The 16,117-nt window shown below is 40.4% G+C and overlaps 2 protein-coding genes across 4 annotated transcripts in view; one reads left to right on the top strand and one right to left on the bottom strand.

Moving 5' to 3' along the window:
• Positions 1–2,000, bottom strand: part of ctu2 (cytosolic thiouridylase subunit 2 homolog (S. pombe)) — a 101,374-nt gene extending 99,374 nt beyond the window's left edge. Inside the window, exon 1 of one of the 2 annotated variants that reach the window (XM_030070992.1) lies at positions 1,624–2,000. In XM_030070992.1, the coding sequence (XP_029926852.1) occupies positions 1,624–1,679 (56 nt within the window). In that variant the 5' untranslated portion in view covers positions 1,680–2,000. The remainder of the gene's footprint in view (positions 1–1,623) is intronic. The other variant, XM_030070990.1, reaches the window with a different exon arrangement.
• Positions 2,001–2,098: 98 nt separating this feature from the next.
• rnf166 (ring finger protein 166) overlaps positions 2,099–16,117 on the top strand; it is a 74,444-nt gene continuing 60,425 nt past the window's right edge. Inside the window, exon 1 of one of the 2 annotated variants that reach the window (XM_030070993.1) lies at positions 2,099–2,767. In XM_030070993.1, the coding sequence (XP_029926853.1) occupies positions 2,592–2,767 (176 nt within the window). In that variant the 5' untranslated portion in view covers positions 2,099–2,591. Of the gene's footprint in view, positions 2,768–6,481; positions 6,568–16,117 lie in introns of those variants that run through there. The other variant, XM_030070994.1, reaches the window with a different exon arrangement.

Raw genomic sequence — 16,117 nt, 5'->3', positions numbered from 1 at the left:
ATAATAAAATGAAGCGGACGCCAAAAATTAATCACGTCAGTCAGTGCATCAGGTTGACAGCCTGAATAAAATCAGATACTGAGCTGTGTTTGAACAGGAACAAAAGGCAACTATAAATGCCTACTCGCCCTCTTGAATGAAGGGTACAAATGATCCTTTTTCATATTTGCATCAGCGAGCTGTCAATCAGGCCTATTCTCTCACCCAGGAATAATTTGCCCCCCAAAAATATTTAGAGCTAATTAATTGAGCCATTTTAAATGTCCCTAAAATGTTGTGAAATGACTCTAAAAATACTTTTAATTATCAAATTAAAAAAAAAAAAAAAAAAAAAAAAAACAGAAACGATTTCTCATTTCTGTTTTCCTCTCCCACAGAGTGTCAGCTCTGTACAGCAGGCAGCTGTTAGCCAGGCTGAAGCTGCTTCACATTAATATTACAGCCTCTCTCTCATACAGAGGGTTGTCGGCAAAATGTTACGGATATGGCCGGTCAAGGAAAATCCTTTAATGCCGTAATGCTCTCCTTATTTGGACTCGTTGTTCAATGGGATCGTCAATGATTGGTCAGGCCACGGTTTGGCAAACAACTGATTGGCCAGGGGGCGGTGCTTTATGTAGGATTCAGTCCTATCCTGAAAATTAGCCTGCCCCGGAGCAGGCTAGCGTTCAGGATAGGATTAGGACAGGTTTTCTATCCCGATCAGAGGTGAACCAGCTTTGTGATACAGAAAATCCGGAGTTGAGCCTTAAGTTATCTCGCTAACCCCTTAATCCTGCTTCGTGATACAGGCCGCAGGATTGCCCTCTTAATTAATTCCATATTAAACCCCCCCACCCCCCCGGTAAGTTGTGACTTTATAATCCTATACATTTCAAGTTTGTTCTCATAAATTTACCATTTTAATTTTAAGGAATATCCAAGTTACAAGTAACCCTCTCCAACACACACACACACACACACACACACACACACACACACACACACACACACACACACACACACACACACACACACACACACACACACTGGCCCTGACACACCGTTGTAGTAGATGTAATGAGTGATTACACAACATGACTACTGGAACAATGGATAACAACAATGTTGGAAGGCTCAAAACTTTTCCTCTTCAAACTCTCACAACTCCAATGAATGAAGTGAATCTGACATAAACTAAACAAGTTAATATTTGGTAACTTCAAAACATATTCCACTTTAGAAAAGTACAAGTGAAGTTACTAACACTAACTTACATTTTTACACAATTAAGATGTGTGGGAGTTTGGGCTTAATTGTACACAGAAAGCAAAGGATTGAGGAATATGTTTTGTGGGGAATGGCCCACGTTGCCTTCAAAAGCCGGCCGGAGGCAAATGGAGGCGCCTTATTTATGCAGCAGTTTGCAAAGAAAATTAATCGGGACATAATTTGATAGACCCCTGTCTCAGAAGGCAACATTTTTTTCTTAATGGGACGCAGGTTTGTTATGATTTCAAATCATAATAACATTATTAATACATTAAGACATTATCCTTCTTCTTCTTTACTGAGAAAAATGATGGCAGTGTGATGGAAACAAGCATTACATTTCGCACTGATATGCCACATAGTTAAAGTTACCTGAGCACTTCATCGCGGTCCAACTGACCATTGTAGTCTTCATCCACCTGGCACATTGTACAGCTGACAAGCTAGCAACGTGAGAAAACTAATGGTCAGCCACTGAAGTGAGCTTGTTGACTAGTCAGATCAGATATTCAATCTTAAAGATCTTATAGGCTAACTCGGAGCACTAAGCCTCTCGTCTAAGATCCACTTGGTCGAGTCTACCGCTTGTTAAATGTCACTTCGAGATAATTCCGTTATATAAACTACTCAAGTTAGCTTTAGCCTTACTCCTTTGACAAAACGCAGACATGCACATGCATTATCTTGTGTGAGATTTATACACATGGAATCGTCAGCGTCTACACAACATGGCGCCTTTTGATGACGTCCAAGAAACGCTGGCAGCTTGTGTTTTGAAAGGCTGGAAAAAAAGACAAATATGGGCGATATCTGTTGAGTCCATGGAAAACACAATAGGTGGAAAATAAAGAAATACGTATGGTGGCCACGTTATTGTAACGTGGTAATGTAACTGAGTATATTGCCAGTAGGACTTCATTATCCATAATGCACCGCGTGCTGGGTCGTCTTGTAGCTCCAGTGTTTTGCTCGCGAGCGTCTACCGACGTATGCGCAAAATCGCTAATCTGACAACTGCAAGAACGTAGAATCAGACGTAAACACGGTGATTTTTGGATTTCTAAATCGGATAATTTCCGCAGCGCCTTGCTGTTAAGACGCTTGTCAACGAGCACTGTTTCCAATGTTTACTTCTGCAGCGTGTGCTCCTCAGCAGTAATGCCGTCTTTAATTGTAGCTAAATTCACTTTGGGCGGACTCAACTGGAATCATGTTTGTACAACGATAGTTGAATATGCTGTACGGATAATGTAGGCTATTAGGCAGCAGTGGTTTAAGTTGACCGCTTCCTCTCCTGGGCAGCGAGCTGTTTTCGACAATAGCAGATTCTCTTCGGCTCCATGATGGCGATGTTTCGGAGCTTTGTTTCGGTGAGCACCCAGCTCCGCCAGCAGCAGCCGAGCAGCGGGGCCGGGTCGCCCGCAGCTCCAACGGAGAGCGTCGAGAGCCAGTTCTCGTGTCCCATCTGCCTAGAGGTTTACCACAAACCCGTCAGCATCGCCAGCTGTGCTCACACGTAAAGTAGTTTCTTTTTTGGATGTGTTTGTGTGTGGGTATATGTTGTTATCGCTTGTAAGACTTGCAGTTGTTTTGTTTGTAATTTTGAACACAGTGCAGAGCTCTATGTTGTTTGATAAATGTTTATGCTAGCCAGCATAGATGGCTAACTTTAGTTCAGTTAGCTTAGCTAGCTCCTTGTTTGGGTGCGCTCAATGAGCTTCGCAAAGCAATGCTGCTGCTTGTAGTAAAGTGCCACATGCTGTCCTATGCATAGTTAGATTGTCCAATGCATACATAACAACAGTAATGGTACTCGAATACATTGAAATGCTTAATTCAAAGTAAAACAAAAGAAAATGCCCAGAGATTCGAGGCTGAGATATTTTGACACTGAAAGCGGACTAATGTGTAAGGCAGGTAGACTGTTTAGAAAAGGGGAATCTAAGAGACAAAGGGAAGCCTGTAGATTGTACAAGTTTTAAAAGAGAAACCGTGGAGGCATAGTTCCCACTGAGGGTAATGCAGGCAACAATAGACATGTTAATCCCTGCAAATGTTGCAGCCCCCCATCTGTGCCAGCTCTTACATGCACATTTTTTCATTCTGATGGAAATTAATCCAATTTAAGATTCCAGGTGAGCTGTTAACATGCGATGTGTTCTAATACAGTCTGGTGTCTACATCGGCAAGACACTTTATCAAAAAAACCATGGGACATGCCAACAATTGATTAATACATCAAGGACTGCGGTTAAAAAGTAAAAAAAAAAAAAAAAAAAAAAAAAAAAAAAAAAAAAAAATATATATATATATATCTATATATATATATATATATATATATATATATGTATATGTGTATATATATATATATATGTATATATGTATATATATATGTGTATATATATGTATATATATGTATATATGTATATATATATATATATATATAATGTCCTATGTCCTTTCCATATTAATTTTCCTTGACCTTCATTAAAAAGGTCATGAGGTCAGGGAAAGATGTCAAGGAATTCTCATGAGGACTTAGTGAAGGACAGCCATGGTGCTAAGAGAATCCCATTGCACCCACACTATGTATTTATGCAATGCAGAATGTTATTCAGGTACAGTACAAGTCAAAAGTTTGGACATACCTCTCAAATTTGTGACTTTATAATCTCACACGTTTTAAGTTTTTTCTCACTAATTTGTGAGTTATTTTCTCACAAATTTACCACTTCAATTTTAAGAAATATCCAAGTCCCCCCTCCAACACACTCACTCACACCAATGACGGATCCCTGCACGGGCATATTGGGCACGTGCCCCAGGGTCCTGGCAGCCAATCAGGGTCCTTGGCCGTTCTTGGCCAAGAGTGTATTTTTTATTTATTTTTTTATTTTTTTATTTTATTAAATCATGAAAATAAATGTGGACCCCCATTAAACACAAATCCCTCATAAGTTACGTCTTTTTGTACAAAAAAATGTTTTAGCAAAAATGTTTCTCAGTTAAGCCAAAGTAGGCGTCAATCACGTGGTGGGTCACATCATTTGACCGGGATAGACAATTTAAATGTTAACGTTAGATATGTGTTTGACAAAATGGAGAAGCCACGTCACGGCCTCCTCATTTCACAACAGACGGTCGAAATACCATGCATCTGTGAGGGATAGTGGACTGGGAGGACGTTCACGCTTGTTAACCAAAGAAATGTTGTCCTGTCGACTTCCAAATGGACAATCAACACCACGAGAATGGCTTCTATATTCACCATCGACTGGAATGTATATTGTTTCACTTGTAAACTTTTTGGGACCAAAAAGAATGTCTTTATTGATGGTTTTTGCGACTGGAAACACTCTGAACGCATCTCCGAGCATGAGAGGAGTGCTGACCACAGGTAGGCAATTTTATTGTAGGCTATTGCATTTTGCTTTGTCAGCACAAGCTGTTTCAGTTATAGAGTGCTTTACAAATTTAGTGTAGGCTATTATTATTATGATTTCAGGTCCAGCATGCTAACCCTGATGCAGAGATCGAGTGACACGGGAAGGATCGATTCAGCCTTACTGAAACAAACCATGGATGCAACGCAATATTGGCAGGATGTGCTGCGACGTGTCGTTGCCGTAATCAAGTTTTTAGGAGAAAGGGGACTCTCATTCAGAGGGAATGATGAGCTGCTACAATCTCAACACAATGGAAACTTTTTGGGTATCTTGGAGTTACTAGCCCAGTTCAATCCATTTCTGGCTGAACACATAAAGAAATATGGACAAAAGGGCAGAGGACACGTATCTTATTTGTCTTCAACAACATGCGAGGAATTTATTGACTTAATGGGAGAAAAAACCAAGAAAGTAACAGCAGATGAAATTTGTGATGCAAAATATTTCTCTATCATTGTTGATTCAACTCCAGACCTGAGTCATGTAGATCAGTTGACATTTATCTTTAGATTCGTTAGCAAGGAAGGCAAGTCAGTAGAACGTTTTATAGCGTTTGAACCAATTCAGAGCCACACAGGAGAGAGTTTGGCAAATACTGTAAAGCCATGGTGGAGGGCCTTGGGCTCGAGCTATCTAATTGTAGAGGCCAATCGTACGATAATGCCAGCAATATGTCTGGCCGTTACGATGGACTACAGGCGCATTTAAAGCAACGAAACAGACTCATCCACTATGTGCCGTGTGCAGCCCACTCTCTAAACTTAGTAGGTGTAAATAGCATAGAGGCCAGCAGTCAAGAGGTGGACAAGTACTTTGATTTCCTACAGTCTCTGTACACATTTTGCTCTGCATCCACTCATAGGTGGGGGCGAGTTTTTCAGAACTCTAATATAGACTTGACGTTAAAGTCACTATCAAACACAAGATGGAGCTGCAGGGCAGAATCCACTAAACCCCTGTGGCAAAACTATAGCAAGATAAAAGATGCTTTAAAGAGCATAGCTGCAGATGCAAATGAAAACAGAGTGACCCGAAATGAAGCCAGTACACTTTGTGGAATGATGGACAACCTAGAAACTGCATATTTGGCTCATTTCTGGAATACCATTCTATCTCGATTCCAAATGACAAGTGTGCAACTTCAAAAACCAGGCATAGACCTCATGACAGCCGTGCAACTTCTCAAATCGCTGCGTGACTTTGTGTCAGCACAAAGGGATAGTTTTGAGCACTTTGAAAGAGAAGCATTAGCTGTACCCGGTGTGTCCCAGACGTACAAGCGTTCCAGAAAGCGCAAAACGCCCGATGAGAGTGAACATGACATTTTTCTAGAGGGGAAAAATAAATTCAAAATAGAAACATTCACCGCTTCTATTGATAACCTATACACCTGTCTTGGCGACCGACTCGATGCATACACAGACCTATGTGACCTGTTTGGAGTTATGTTCATGCCAGCCGGTGCATCGGACAGAGAAGTACGTGACAAAGCGAACACCCTCTATTCTGCTTATGCCTCTGATTTGGATAGCTGTCTTTCAGAGGAGCTTATTCAATTTAGATCATTCATTGCGCCCCGGGAAATGAATATGCCTCTTCCGTCACAACTGCTGAAAACAATAATGGATTGTGGACTACAGTCAACATTTCCAAATGTTTACATTGCCTTAAGACTCTATCTGACTCTCCCGGTCAGTAACTGTGAAGGAGAACGGTCCTTTTCTCAGGTGAGCAGGATTAAGAATGATCTATGTGCAAGGATGACACAGAGACACTTCTGGCCATCGAATCAGACCTTTTACGAGAGCTGGGCTTTGAGGATGTTATAAAAGACTTTTCTTCAAAAAAGACCAGAAGAAAGCCAATTTAGGTAAGACAGTTAAAATCCTATAGGCACATCTGCCCACCCCTCAGTTTATGTCTAATGTGTGTTGTCCTATCCACCTATCATGATGTGGAGTACACTGTTGTGCGCTTTTACGCATAGGCCAGTGCAGGGCCGGAGTGGGATTCATTTACAGCCCTGGAGTTTAATGCCTCAGACCGGCCCACTTTAGATCACGACCTTTTATTATTAAAATCAAAAAATGTAACGGGTCACTACTATCGTTTGGGCATAGAAAGTGGTTATATTGGAACTAATGCTTGCTTGTTCACACACTCTGTTACAACAGCTCACCTGTTCCTTCCATACCCCTTATCACTACTGGCTCCTAGCTCTGCTTCTGACACCAAATCACATTTTAAAAATTAGTCATAAAAATTAATCATAAAATTAATTTAAATTAAAGTTATAAAATTAATTTAAAAATTAATCATAATTAAAGTCATAATTCTCACCACAAATCTCCCCTTTTTACAAAGCCTTCTGATCAATTCAGGTCAGTTTCATTAATGTAGTGCTGAATCATCTAGCATTTCATGACACACTTCATATAGAGCAGGTCTACACCATACTCTTCATTATATTAATTCTAATATTATTCACTCAATGAGCAATCCTACCTGCCCACTCTGGACATGTGGGCTCATGCCTGGTGCTTGGTGCTGGATCTTGCTTCTGACTCTGAGGGGCAACAAGACAAAGTTTCCCAGTTATGTGGCGTCGCATCATACTATTATTTAAATTATATAACGTTATGTTATATGCCACAACGCCACACAATTCATTGACTTGATAATTAATTAACTTGAACGGTGGTTTGCAGGCAAAGTTCAACATCTTGCCTTACCCGTTTCATCGTACAGTTTAATATGGTAAACATGGCGACTGGACGCTCTGCCGGGTTTCGATGACGTCATTACGCACAGAGCTCAGACCGGAGAAACCATAGATATCGATAATAATTATAGTATATTATAATTATATTATAGATATTATAGACAGGAGAACGAGCCAAGCCTATGTTTGTCACGGACGTAGTGGTATGCGTCCGGGGCAAGACAGTGGCACCGGTGCTAGCGCTGCTAGCTTCTATTTGTTGCGGTTATTCTTTTATGGTTTACAGACAGTAAAATAATATTCTCGGTTAACCGAAATAAACCGATTAATGAGGCCCGGTGGTCGACCAAGAAATTTTTCCATTTTCGCCATCCCTAGCCCAGAGCTGAGTAGCCGATAGTTTGGAAAATGGGAGATACTGGTGGAGATCTAAACTTTACTGAGTGTGTACTTCTTGTTTTAGTTCAAATTAAGTTATCAGGCTTGTTGTGCTTTTTCCTCCTATCTTGAATTAGCATGGATTTTCTCCCACGATCATGACGACGGTTGATGGTTGACGGTTGACGGTCAGGTTTCGGGGGGTCAACCAGTGGAGACATAGTGAATTACTGAAACGTAGATATATTCTACGCAGAATGCTCGTGGAGCAACAATGGATGTATGTTGTCAGTTAGCTTCTGTTGTTATTAGCAGCCAGGCTGTGTACTGGTTTTGGGCTAAACGATGTGATGCGGTTAGGCTTTCTTTTGGCATCTCTCTTTTTAATATGCACTGCTTAAACTGTTTGAAGTTTACAGTGGATAGCCTGAGTGAGGAGGGACGTACCGTGTTTACGATGACAACAGGAGCATTTTGTGACATGAGCTATGTCGACTCCGACTCAGCTCTGACACACACCCTTAAGCCTAGTTTATGCTCTCACGTACACGTTGCGTGTAGCAATTGGGTCCCTTGCAGTCCGTCTGCGACCGACGCAGAGACGCGCTGCGCATCTCCCACAAATTGAGGGAACTGAGGGAACGCAGACCCAACGCATATCGCAAGAGCTATGTTTGGTGAGCATATGTATATATACACTACTCACAAAAAGTTAGGGATATTCGGCTTTCGGGTAAAATTTCAGGATGAACCTAAAATGCATTATAACCTTTACAGGTGAACTTCTGTAAACTTTTGAATGCACATGTCCAACTGTTCAATGTTTCAGTACTTTTTGCACAAGTTGCTGTTCTCGAACAAGGAGTTTAACGGCAAAATTCACAACAGGTGTTTGATGCTCCAGGTCATCGAGGTCGTATCATTAGGGAATGGCTGCTGGAGACTGGGGTACCTCAAATGGAGTGGCCTGCACTTTCTCAGACCTGAATCCCATAGAAAACCTATGGGATCAGCTGAGTCGCCGTGTAGAGGCTGGAGCTCTGTACCCCAGAACCTCAATGTCCTGAGGGCCGCCCTTCAAGAAGAGTGGGATGCATCCCATAGGTTGAGTGATGGAAGAAAAATATTTTATTCATAGTAATTGAAACCTGAAAACATGCCATTTAAGAAACAATGATGGAATTTTCATTTTTTAAAAATTGTGCTGCCACTTGCTCATGTCTGCCAATACGCACTTCAAAAATTCCCGTTTTTTTGGGTCACCCTGTATATCTATATCTATCTATCTATCTATCTATCTATATATATATTTATATATATAGATAGATAGATAGATATATCTACACACACACACACACATACATATATATATATATACAGTACAGGCCAAAAGTTTGGACACACCTTCTTATTCAATGCGTTTTCTTTATTTTCATGACTATTTACATTGTAGATTCTCACTGAAGGAATCAAAACTATGAATGAACACGTGGAGTTATGTACTTAACAAAAAAAGTTGAAATAACTGAAAACATGTTTTATATTCTAGTTTCTTCAAAATAGCCACCCTTTGCTCTGATTACTGCTTTGCACACTGTTGGCATTCTCTCAATGAGCTTCAAGAGGTAGTCACCTGAAATGGTTTTCACTTCACAGGTGTGCCTTATCAGGGTTAATTAGTGGAATTTCTTGCTTTATCAATGGGGTTGGGACCATCAGTTGTGTTGTGCAGAAGTCAGGTTACTACACAGCCGACAGCCCTATTGGACAACTGTTAAAATTCATATTATGGCAAGAACCAATCAGCTAACTAAAGAAAAACGAGTGGCCATCATTACTTTAAGAAATGAAGGTCAGTCAGTCCGGAAAATTGCAAAAACTTTAAATGTGTCCCCAAGTGGAGTCGCAAAAACCATCAAGCGCTACAACCAAACTGGCACACATGAGGACCGACCCAGGAAAGGAAGACCAAGAGTCACCTCTGCTTCTGAGGACAAGTTCATCCGAGTCACCAGCCTCAGAAATCGCAAGTTAACAGCAGCTCAGATCAGAGAGCAGATAAATGCCACACAGAGTTCTAGCAGCAGACCCATCTCTAGAACAACTGTTAAGAGGAGACTCCGCGAATCAGGCCTTCATGGTCAAATAGCTGCTAGGAAACTACTGCTAAGGAGAGGCAACAAGCAGAAGAGATTTGTTTGGGCCAAGAAACACAAGGAATGGACATTAGACCAGTGGAATACAACGTATTCTGTGGATACAACGTAAATCATGTCCTCCTGCTTCTGCAAAATTGTTTAATGCGCACAGCGCGATTAACTGAAAATCGCGGCATTGCACAATCAATAATCAACTGATAATAATAATCAACCAGATTCAGCAGACCAGACTGGCTGGCCACGCACACACCGAGCAGGCACCGTTCCCCCAAAATTTCACAATGTTTCCAGCCAGGGGAAATCATGTCACCACCAGGGGAGCTCCAATAATTTAACAACATGTTAAATTATTATTATTATTATTATCTTAAAAATGTAAATTACTTATCAAACACACCTGTGATAACATAGATTGAAAAATAATCCAGAGTGATACCTCTTCTCTGAATAGACAAGCTAAGCCAGTGTACTGCTGTTAGCCAGTGAAAATAGAGCAGAGTGGCGACTCTTCACTTTGTTACACAATCTATGTCAGTGCGCTGCGGTAGCTGGAAATCTTCGGTGCCTTTGCCAGACATGCGTTCATATTCCACTCAAAAACGACATTTCATTCAACTTATGTAAAATACTGCCATATTCCGCGTAGCGGCGCAACTTGGTGGGCGTCATCCTGGTAATTTCGGCTCTGACGACGTGCTAACATCTGTGCTAACTCGCACTGGCTCTGCCTCATCATCGAGCCGTGGCTCGGTCGGCTCGCCGGGGATGCACTTCCTCGGCCTGGGGGTGAACGAGCGGGCTCATCGTCTCCTCCAGTGCTCCTCCGACTTCAGAAAAAGAAAGTGTTCATGTATCGACCATAAGATGTCACCATTGCGCTTTCAACCGTATCACCAGATGCGGTTAAAAGCTCTACATACCGTCTTTGGTATCACTGTTTCTGGTGCATAAAAAAACTATTTAAAATAAATAAACAAGCAATGCTTAGCCTGGCGGGGGGGCAAGAAAAGCCTGGCGGCCCGCCAGGCCTATAAAGCACTGGGGGAAACCCTGTATTATATTTTAGGCAAGTTAATTTGGGAGGTGGAGCCACATGTGTCCAAGTGGGGTCACACCACACACACACAAGAGGCAGAGGTGGAACTATGTGTGAATTGATTTATTGACAAGGTAGATTGGGCAAATAAAATATTAAAAATAAAAATATAGCACAGCTGCTGGCTTATGACAACATAATATAACGTGCTGGCGTAAGTGTCCAATGAAAACAGTCTTTCCTCTAAACAGTCTATATGAGTATACTCAGTCCATTCCGGCGGCGTCCCAGTATCAGTCCGACCGTGTGCGTGGCGAGGCTCCATCGGGGCGTGCATTGAAGCCGCCTGGGCGCGCTCTCGTAACAGCCCCCCGGATAGCGGGTGGTCCTGACCACCCACTATCCGCTTTCCCTAAAGTGTGTGCACAAGATAGCAATTTTAGGGATAGCGCATGAAACACACCCACGGACACACCTCCAGGTGCAAATAATGGAGTCGGCATAATGGATAGCGGGTAGCGTGGGCGCAAAATACCGTTTTGGGATAGCGGAAGTTCCTAAATCCGCAATTTGCGGGTAGCGGGTAGTGGCAGCGGGTAGCGAGTGGCACAAGATGGGGCCCTGAATCTAGGAAGTAAATAACATGGAAGTATCTGGAAAATGTTGACCAGTAGATGCAACTAAATACAAATTAATGAAATGAAAATGTATTGAGATTCAGTACTATTTTTATTATGCATGTTTTTTCAACCAAGAAACCAACTCTGCATGTCAGTTGTTTTTTTTTTTTTTTTGTTTGTTTGTTTTTTTTGACATTTTGTCAAATTAACAGTTTAATCTCTTGATATGGACCTGAACAACTGTAGTAATAGCTTTCTTCAATATCCTGCTTGCTTATTTTATTTTCCAACTGACGCGGCTGTCCGTCCTGGTATACTTAATAACAAGTAGAACTTTTAGGGTAAAAAGATGTCTTGCAAGGCACAAGATGTAGGCATATACCATTTGGTGATGGGATCACATATCAATGACTTAAGGGATGATCCATGATTGTTTTTTCCTACGCCGATATTAAGATTAATAATTAAAAAAATATAACAGAACTACAATGTTCTCTTGATTCTGCACTTTACTATGCATTTACTGATATTTCTGGTGTAGTGGCATTTCCACCTGCTGAGCCCCGTTAATCAACACAAGTGCATTTCAAATCCTTAGTTACAAACTGGCTTGCCTTTTCGTTTTCATGGATTTGATATCCAGCATCTCCATTCTCCATAAGCCTGCTCACCACAACTTTGCTTTGCAGTCTGTTAGAGTAGTTAATGTTAGATATGATTTGGATTGTGATATTAAAGACAATATTGTTAAACAAAACGTTATGTTGTGATATTGTCTCACCAAGCACAGACACTGTTTGTGTCTTTGTGTTTGGTACAGCATATGTTTGTGTCACTGTGTCACAGTACATAGTTACAGCAAGGTGCCTTTTGGCTAACAGAACCTGCTCTGCTAGCAGAGCTAGCTTGGAACGGTTTTGCTGCCTCGGAGGGATGGTGAGGAGGCTCACCTTTGACATCTGGGTAAAAACCATAATATTTTCAAATACAAGATTTTTTGAGCCTAAGTCAGTCATGCTTACATTTCACTGATGTACTGTGACCACTCCCTGGCATTTGGTTCGCCATTCAGCGCTCTCAAGTAGTCACAAATGAGCAATATAAAATGGAAACAGTCACCCAACCCTAACACAGTGATTCAGGTTCTTTCAATGTTCTTTTTGCCAGCCCCTAAGGCAAACTTTTCTTTTTGTCTGTACCGCCACCTGTCTTTGATTGTTCCTATATCACATGGCTGGGTATGTCACTGGTGAAGCCAGAGGAAAGATTTCAATTTTAGATTTGGTTCACTTGCTACCTCTGGTGCCAATTTGGAGCAACATGCTGTTTTTAGGATGCTTGTGCAAATAGCACGTAACCAAATGTGGTAATATTAAACATGAGACAATAAAAAAATTATTGTAAGGGAAGCCACAGTAATTTTTTGATATTCACAGAATTCATGAGAGATTAATAAAATGTTCCACATATAAAAGTTTGAATTCAATCACAACTTTAAAAACACAACAGGAATCCAGTGAAGATTGGTTGTTAATGCCCAGTGCCACTGTTTAGGTTGTCAAGTCCACAAGAAGTGTCCAGTCCACAAGAAGTGTGTTAACCACTAGGAGTCGACCGATATTGGTTTCTCTGGTCCGATACTGATTATTAGTAGTTAATGAGGCCAATAACCAATATTTGGAACCTTTGTCAAAATTTAGAATATTAGAATAAAATTTTGATTACAAACTCCAACACAAAACTTTGTTTAAATGCCTTTAGCAAATGTTTAAGCTGGTAGTTTCAGTTGTTCACATGTTAGATTTACAGCATGTGATATGATGTAATCCTGTCATTCAAAAAACTAGTCTACTCCATTACTAATTACTATAGATGAATATGTACAACAACAATAAAGTTGAGTTTTTATCTCTGAAAACTGTTCACTCTCTATAGTCCATGTATGTGTCATAGGATAAGTGCTCAAATTGTCCACTTAAGTAAAAGTAGCAATACCACAGTGTAAAAATACTCTGACAAAAGTCTTGGATTCTAAATCTAAGTAAATGGGGGCATCACTAGGTTTTAAGGACAGGGGGGCTTAGCCCCCAGGATATGCACAGGATGTGAGCGAACATAGCACGCAAGCACAAAATTCTCGAACAGAAAACAAAGACTGAGAAATTGCTTTTCAACATTTTTGGACAGATTTAACAAACATACAGTACAAGTCTTAGGCCACCAATAGATTTGTTGTTTTATTTCAGTCTGTTTTTTTAATACAGTACCACAAGAAAACACAGGAAATGTTTTTGCAGCATTAACAAGAAAAAAACTGAAAATTGTCCACATGTTGCTACAGTACTGTATTTTACAAATAATTCTTACTCATTAAGAGCCCAATATTTTGAAGTTACACATATTACATTTGGGCGCATATGTGACTAAAATGGTTGCAATTTCAAGCCCTGAAAAATATTACTAAATTGCTTGAATTAAAGTAATATTAAAATAGAACATAAAAAAAAATATTTGGGTCAGGCTAATTTGGCTCATATATATCTCTTGGCTCTCTCCACTTTCTAAAATTGACTCTTAAATAAAAGCTCAAGTGAAATAAGTCTTACAAGGTGCACCTTGACTGAAATGTTTCATATTTCATATCCATATTGAGTTCCATATCCATATTGAGTTCCATAAAAATCCAATCCAATAAAAGGATGACAAAAAACCTTGTGTCCATAGTCTAGCCTATCACACCCGTCAACCTTCCCATTAGTGGCGGACAGCTAGAAAAAGTGGTGAAATGGCTACATGTACGCATTTAGTTTAGCATCTCGCATTTCGCTTTTATTATTATTAATTACGCTAGCCGGCCAGCCTGTCACCCTTGGGGAAAACGTTGGCAGGTCTGTGAAAGTATTGGTGGACTCTTATTTGAATAAATTGAATCGGCAAGGTAACTATTAACTAAGTCATCCAAGTCAATTAAATTTTAAAGGTAAAAAGTGTTATGTTGGCCTTCAAAATCAGGTCGAGTAATATTATAAGTATTTATTAAGTACTAGTCAAGTACCTCAAATTTCCTGGCAAGGACAGTACATGAGTAATTACACTTAGTTATTCCACTACTTTGATTGATAGAGGCCATGGAAACAGTTTCATTATGTCTAAAGTATATTACAGCAATTTCCCTAATCTCTATAATGTTTCAAGAAACAGCTTGAGGACATGGTGTGACGGTTTTCTTATTGGAGGAAGATTTTGATTAAAAAAAAATGTATTTCTGAGTGAGGGTGGTTATTGGGGTACCAGTCAGGTAGCACAATGTGTTTTTTTTTTTCACAAGAAATTATAAGGCTTTTCAGTCCTTTCTTTTTGATTTGAAATTATTTTTAGTCCTTTTCACAAAAAAAAAATTCAGTCCACAAAAAATTAGATTCAGTCCTTTTTCCCACAAAATAAACAAAGGTTTTATCATTCCACTTCTGTTCAACCAAGAATTCCTTCAACAAAAATATTTCATTTTTCACCAAAAAACCACCAAAATAAAAAAAAAAAAAACACAAGAAAAAACTATCTTCCTGGAGGACTATCTGTGACATAAAAGAGAGAAGGGTAAACAAAAAAATCAGTACTCACTTGCTACCATAACCGTCAACGTCTTAGTCAGTGGTAATATTTTGGCGACCTGTGCCGTTCCAATCAGTCAGTACGGGAGAAGGAGAGGGACAGCCGGTTCGCTGTGTGGCTTGTGGACGGGGGCTTAGACTTCCTCGTTGGTTTGGCCTTGTCGTGCTGTGTGGAGTGTTCCTCTCTGTGGCAAGCAAGGATCTCCTTCTGCGTGACGTCACTTGCCGGCGACATTTATGCCCCGGTTTTGCTAAGTGGCGCGAAGATTTCCTTGTGGTGCGGCCTCCCATGCGCTAGGGGCGGTGTTACGCTTCACGGTGGTCGCCACCACCACAATATCGTGCAGAATAATTTCATAATTGCTGCCGTCCATAACACCTTTGTAGCCGTTAATAACCGCAACGTTTAGAGCACGAGGCTGCCGAATGTTACAATGTCAGCAACATTGCTATTAACAGGTAACTCAGTTAGACATAGAATGAGACTGAGATTATGACCAGCTCTTTTACGCTAGCTAAATGTAAGAAGTCATGTGGCTATTGATGTGGCAAAGATTCCCCCAACTGGGCCAGATCACGTCAGGAAAAATTGCTCATAACATGTACCAAAAACTTCAGAAAAATGAGTGCACCGTTATTGTCAGCTAATGCTACATATAACATGTGAAAACACCCTCTCATACACATGAGTAATGTTACATTTGCAGTGTGGAAGCTTAAATTTTAATCTCTTTTGGACTGACACCAGTACTATTTACAGATACATTAGCTGTCACTCCATACATAATTGAAACTCCATTAATGCTTGGTATTTACAGTTAACCCTGCAGGCTAATGTTATAACTGCAACAAAGTTCATTGTTCAGGCATTTTCAGTGATATAATTGGGAAAAT

The sequence above is a fragment of the Myripristis murdjan genome, chromosome 15 (assembly GCF_902150065.1).
Source record: "Myripristis murdjan chromosome 15, fMyrMur1.1, whole genome shotgun sequence".
In the NCBI taxonomy this organism is placed as follows: Eukaryota; Metazoa; Chordata; class Actinopteri; order Holocentriformes; family Holocentridae; genus Myripristis; species Myripristis murdjan.
The sequence above is the reverse complement of the archived record's forward strand: the minus strand, read 5'-3'. Positions and strand labels throughout refer to the sequence as shown.